At 37.6% G+C, this 6,354-nt stretch overlaps 1 protein-coding gene across 1 annotated transcript; it reads left to right on the plus strand.

Moving 5' to 3' along the window:
* The first annotated feature begins 4,003 nt into the window (after nucleotides 1–4,003).
* On the plus strand, nucleotides 4,004–5,874 carry LOC114366411 (tetra-peptide repeat homeobox protein 1). The gene is made up of 3 exons (XM_028323280.1): nucleotides 4,004–4,047; nucleotides 4,263–4,955; nucleotides 5,423–5,874. The coding sequence occupies exons 1-2, from the start codon at nucleotides 4,030–4,032 to the stop codon at nucleotides 4,917–4,919; spliced, it is 675 nt and encodes a 224-aa protein (XP_028179081.1). The 5' UTR covers nucleotides 4,004–4,029; the 3' UTR covers nucleotides 4,920–4,955; nucleotides 5,423–5,874.
* The last annotated feature ends 480 nt before the right edge of the window (nucleotides 5,875–6,354 follow it).

Here is a 6,354-nt window from a genome sequence, read left to right on the forward strand (position 1 = left end):
ATCTTTGCCCCCAAATATCTGCTTTTGCAAATTTTGCAATCATTATGGGTACCTACTGTAAAAACTACCCATAACAACCATTGGAACAAGTGCCAAACTTTGAAAATAAGGACAATGTTTTTGATACTATTATTTTGAAAGTAAGGACATGATAACAATAGCAGTCTGTTACGGTGGCAGTATCGAATTTAAAAAGCTTTTTCATAGGATTTTGCCTGAAAAGATATTTTCCCCATGCTTGTTAAAAGCGAAATTGCTCTAAGCAGCTCATTCTTTGATGCTAGAAATTAAAGCGGAGGAAATCTTTTCGCACTTTTTCTTTACATCCTAGACATTTCTAAGAATTTTACGATTATACTCGTAGGATTTATAAAACAAATTAGCGAAGTATTTATCGGACGTGCCAGATAAAGTTACATGATTGTCCGTTGCGTCAGCGGACAGGATAAATAAAAGTGTAAAGCGCTATTTGGAATCCGCTTAAAATACTTCCTTACTTCCATGGAAACTTTATAGCAATGTTTGAAGACATTAAAATTTTGAACTACTTTCTGAATAAAAATATGTTTAATATTTTGACTCTACATATTAAGTGCTGAACTGAATCAGAGATGGATGTAGTTTTTAGAAAAAAAAGTATTTTTTCAGAATTTTCAGCCTAAGTAGGTAACTATTGTATTCAATAGCTAAAGTTATTTTCCTGAAAGAATTTTGAAAGGTAGAATAAATTTTTTTCACGACAGGTCAAGGCGCTGTAATAGCGCGTAGATAATTTTATGTAAAGACAGTTGAAAGACTGATAATTAAGTAGAGCACTTCCGTCCCTAACTCTTGTGCGTTTAAGCTGATAATAAAATTTTAAAACATTGACCTATTAAGATTACGTACTTACTACAAATCCGAGACATCTCTTGAGATAGTATCTTGGATACTTACACACTTCTTTCTACACATACTTTCTACTACATAGCTCGTAGAGCTGATGGCCGCTGGGGCAGGAAAGTTCTTGAGTGGCGACCACGAGCCGGAAGACGTAGCGTGGGCAGGCCTCCCACTAGGTGGACCGACGATCTGGGAGGTGCCTGGATGCGAGCGGCGCAGGATCGGTCTTCGTGGAAATCCTTGGGGGAGGCCTTTGTCCAGCAGTGGACGTCTTTCGGCTAAAACGAACGAACGAACTTAAAACGGAAAGGTATTGGGGGCAAACCCATCTCATAATGTTTAAGGACGTAATTTTAAGTAACCTACCCAATTAACTATCATTTAGCCTTTAAGATTTTATAAAGAGTCTTAGGGACAGGTTGTTATGAAACAGGCGGCTTCAACTCTTACGCATTGTTTAGATTTGTGACAAGCAATAAATCGGACTTAGTAGCTTAACTTAAATCGTAAAGTGCAATGTTGTTTGAAACGCAAATCGTATCGTTTCCCAATTCTCAATATAATTAATCCCATCAAAAACAATACTTGTCAAAAAAACCAAGTCTCGCAACTCAGTTGTTCTACGGTAAAAAGTTGTGAGATCCATGTAATACCAAGTCCAGGCCAGGAAATCTTTAACGTTTTACATAAATATATTGACTTGGCCATCGCACTAAATAATTTAATTTACACGTGTTTTCATGCGATTTGATGCCAAGTGTAGAAAACTGGACCGAAATTGAAAAATTTTACTCGACTTGGCGGTTGCACTACCGTGCCCCCAAATCTGATTTTTTTGTATTTTGTAGACAGCAGTTATGTATTTAGAAAACTGGACCGAAATTGAAAAATTTTACTCGACTTGGCGGTTGCACTACCGTGCCCCCAAATATTTTAGTTTTTCCTTGATTCATACACCAAACACTACTTATATTCCAAATTTGAAGCTTCTAGGTCTGCTAGAAGTGCCTTAGAGTTTTGATGATCGGTGAGTCAGTGAGTCAGTGAGTGACAAAATTAAGTAACTTTGACCCGTTATAATTCTTAAACTGCTGGTTCAAATTGAATGAAATTTTAAATATACCGTGTCTTTACAATGCCTGCATAGCTAATGAAAATTCAGCCTTCTAGTTTTATCCACAACGAAGTTACAGGCAGTCGAAAATGGCCTGAATTGCTTCGAGAAAAGGATGGTACGGCCGTGCCGCTTTTTTGCTCGACTTGGTGGGGGCACTGCCGTGCCCCCAGATTCTTAAAAGAATAAAATTATTGACAAAATAGGCCCACCTTCAAAAAATATTGTATAATAAACCTTGTTTTTAATTGCTACATGATCTTTTTAATCTAATTCTTCCATGAGAAGATTTGTAATAAATCGGGATGGTGAAAAACAGTTTACAATAAAAAAATATTATTTATTATGCTATTTATTATTATTCAGTAAAAATAACATAAAGTCTCATTATAACACAACACAAGATAACACCATGCACAAATGTACTCACCTCCTTAACGATTTCAATAGATAAACGGATTTTCATGACCACCGCGTGGAACGAGATTTCACTTCGCAGCTATCTTAAAACAAAGTGGCCGATTTTGGTTTGGTTAAAGATATTTGTCCAAAGATATTTGGTGACGTGTGTCAAAATGATAGCCCAAACGTCTATTGATTGTGATTTTAGTGTTGCCAGTTCAAAATGTTGAGAAAGTTGCTTAATTCGATCAACGAAAAAATGACCATAATTGGTGCCGTGTCCATTACTGGTGCCGTCACCCTACCGTTTATTTTCGTACAAATATTGAGCATTTGAGTCTAAGCATAAACAAACTTTTAATGCTCGCAGCGATTATCGCCTGAAACAACATTGAGCTTAACTTGGAAAATCTCACGAGGAAAATAACTCCGTCTTATTAGTGCGCACACGTCACATTCCTCCGCGGATATTCTGTCGCGTAACATAGCTTCTTTAGGGCGTCGCTTTTTCAAAATCACATATTTGTTTTAATTGAGCGGCTTGTGAAAAGATCTTGCATTAAAATAGCTTACCTAGCTAGGCTAACTAAATTACTTAAATGTTAGGCTTAAAAAAGTATTTTTACAAAATGAAAAATTTGAAGAAAATGGTTTGAACACTAATTGCATAGGGAACGGATTTTTGTTTTTTTGTTTATGGATAAGTAGAACTTTTTAAGCTGAGAAAATGCGTACCTGGTACCTTATGATTGCAGTATAGCAGACCTACTCAAATTATACTTTAAAATGAAAAGGCCTTTTTTCAAATCTTTCGTAATCGCACATAAATTCAGAGGTAATCTTGTACTAAACCTTAGCGATTCTATAAGTCGTTGCGTAACAGCGGTTTGTCGGCAGATTACGTAGAGGTCTAGTCCAGATCTAGTTCTATGCATTAGTACTAAGTGCACACCCTACTAGTTCATTCGATTGAGCCTTTATTGTAGAAAGTAAATACTAAGAGCTGTTACTACATACCTTGAAATTGAAATAATATGACATGGAAAAGTCTAGTGATGATATGATTAATATTTTCATTATCCCTAAGGTTTTTCAAACAGTCTTTAAATGGCTTTTATATTAGTTAAGGTACAGATAACAGATATAGGTATCTTTTATTATATTTCACTTTTTTTTCCTTGTTTTGCACCCTCGTTACTCACTAGTCGTCCTCTTTAAAAACTAAACATAATATAAACTATGGCGAGTAGAGACAATGAAGTACCAAATACATTACTTCTTATCAAACGCATCATGTTTTTTCCACGAATAAAGGTGGTACTTAATACAAATTCTCCTGATATTAGGTATGTCAGAGGGATGACGTAATGCTATAAACGTTCGTACTATCTGTAAACGCATCTGTAATTGAAACTAATACTCAGACTAATGTACCTATGTAGACTTCTATGGTTTTATCAACTCCATACAAATCCGTTCAGCTTTCTTCTGCTGCAGGGTGTAAGCTGAACTGGGTTCCGCACATGCTCCGTCAATGTGTAGCATGTGTGACGTTTATAAATACATTTACTTTCCACGCCTCTCCACTTTCCTTCCTCGCTTCCATCGGGCTGGTCCACTCGATACGGAGAATGATCCGATTAACTTATGTGAGTGTCAATAAACCTAGCAAAAGATTATTGATTTAACTAAATTACCAACCAAGTAATTTATGTACGCGCCGCGAACGTGTTAAAAATATAGAGTGCCAGAAGTGGGCAATAAACTCGCCCGCGAACTAAAGTGTCTCACATTATCAAACAAAGTTTGAGTCAGATTTTATGATCAAAAAATTTTAATAACAAAACGCCTTCTCTTATTACAGATACTACTATTCCTGTGCTTCCACCATGTCCAAAGCGCGTCACAAGAGAAGCGAGAAGCTGGAGCAATCGCATCTGGTTACCCGGTCCGTCACACTTACTCTGAGCATCACACCCGGGTAGCCGTACCGGTCCCGCAACCGATACCGATCAGCGTCCCGCGACCGGTCCCCTACACCGTACCAGTAGGCGTACCGGTTGACCAGCCTCGTCCAGTACTAGTCCCGGTACCACACCCCGTGGCCCACATCATCCACCGACCGGTAGCAGTGCCGGTCGACCGGCCGTTCCCGTATCCGGTAGCTCAGCCCGTGCCGGTCACTATTACTCAGGGAGTCGCGATACCGGTTCCCCAGCCGTATGCAGTTAGTATACCTGCTCCGGTACCAGTGGGGGTGCCACAACCGGTCCCTGTGCCGGTTTCCCCTGTGTTAGTAGGGCCAGGGGTGGTCGGTGGAGGTGTGGTCGGTCCAGCCGTTGTGGGACCTTCAGCCGTAGTCGGGCCTTCAGCCGTCGTGGGTCAGGCCGTTATTGCGTCACCGGGAGTGGCAACGGCAGGAGTGGTGGGCTCGTCTGCCGTAGTCCACGGTTCTTCTGCTAGTAGTTATGGTCATACAGTAGTAGCTTCCCATGGCCATGCCATCCAACATCCTTATTAACTATAATAGAGGTTCGGGGGTAATTTAGTATTTATTACAAGCTTTTTATTACTTTCACATGTCTGGTGTCTGTCGTCAAATCTTGCAACTTAAAATTGACCCACTTCCCGGTTTCCTATTGAGCTGAAATTTTGCATACATGTGTAAGTCCGATGACAATGCAATATTATGGTACCATTGAGCTGGTCTGATGATGGAGTCGGGAGGTGGCCATAGGAACTCCTAAACAAAACGGCGGAAACTCATCGAGTTTGGGTTCGTTGGATTTGTCTTTTCGAGCACTTTAGTGTTAGATAACGTCCAGGGTCCTGAGATTAAGATATAACTAAAAAGTGTAAAATAAAATTATAATAAAAATAAACTTTTTTAAAAACAAGCTTTTATTCTGAATTTCGAAAGCTTGTAGCGCAAACAGAGAAAAAGAGGAATAAATTCCATGCGCGATACAAACTTTCGAAATTCAGAATAAAAGCTTGTTTTTAAAAAAGTTTATTTTTATTATTTTTGTTATGAGTTAGTACAAAATCACCGGTGCCAATAGAAGGTAGTTAGTTATTCAAAATAAGCCATACTTTAGATGTTAATATTTATCTGCTATTCACTTGATACGCTGTCTCTAAAGTCACTGAAAATATCTTTGCTTATCTTATTCTGTCCAAGTGCAACCATGTTGTTGTCAAATATTTTAATCAGTTTAGCCAGAAAGACGTTCGATTATACGGACGAAGGTATATCAAGCTACACGCTGGGGCATCTTATACAAGTTGCAATAAGTGCTATTTTGCAATAAAAATGTAAAGACTGATGTACTGCACAAACATAAACATGTAGTAATATCAGCTAAGTTATTTTTGTAGCTTTTATTTACGCATATATTTTACTTTAATTTATTTTAAAGCCTGGTTTAATGTTTAAGAAGTTTTGTAAATGAAACTTAGTGCCCTAGTTAATCATACCACCAAATTACCTGTAAATATTTAATAGATAATTAATGTTTGTAACCTGTTACCTAATTAAAAATAAATATTTTGTAATACTTGACGTGTTTTAATTAATATCTATAATTGGGAGTTTTGTAGTTATTATTTGTTCAACCCGCGAAACTTCTTAGCACCTAAGCCCTCCTGAAACCATCGTTTTTCAGCTGAAAGATCATGTTTGAAACAAAGACGATAAGAAACATAGATATAGAAAGATATCTCTTAATAATTAAGTACCCGACTGCGCCAGAAGGAGGGTTATTTAATTTTACACTTTCAGATATCATTATTTTTAACGACTTGCGTATGAACTTACTTGGTACATATACGATAACAAATTATTTCTTGGTAGGTCTTCTATACTACTTAATACGCAAACACTCAAAACATCTTACAGAATCGAGTCCAATTAAATTGGTAAAACAAATCAGTAACAAAAACATATCGGTCGAGGA

This window comes from Ostrinia furnacalis, unplaced genomic scaffold (genome assembly GCF_004193835.3).
Source record: "Ostrinia furnacalis isolate ACB-3 unplaced genomic scaffold, ASM419383v2 OfSCF0631, whole genome shotgun sequence".
NCBI classification, from domain to species: domain Eukaryota; kingdom Metazoa; phylum Arthropoda; class Insecta; order Lepidoptera; family Crambidae; genus Ostrinia; species Ostrinia furnacalis.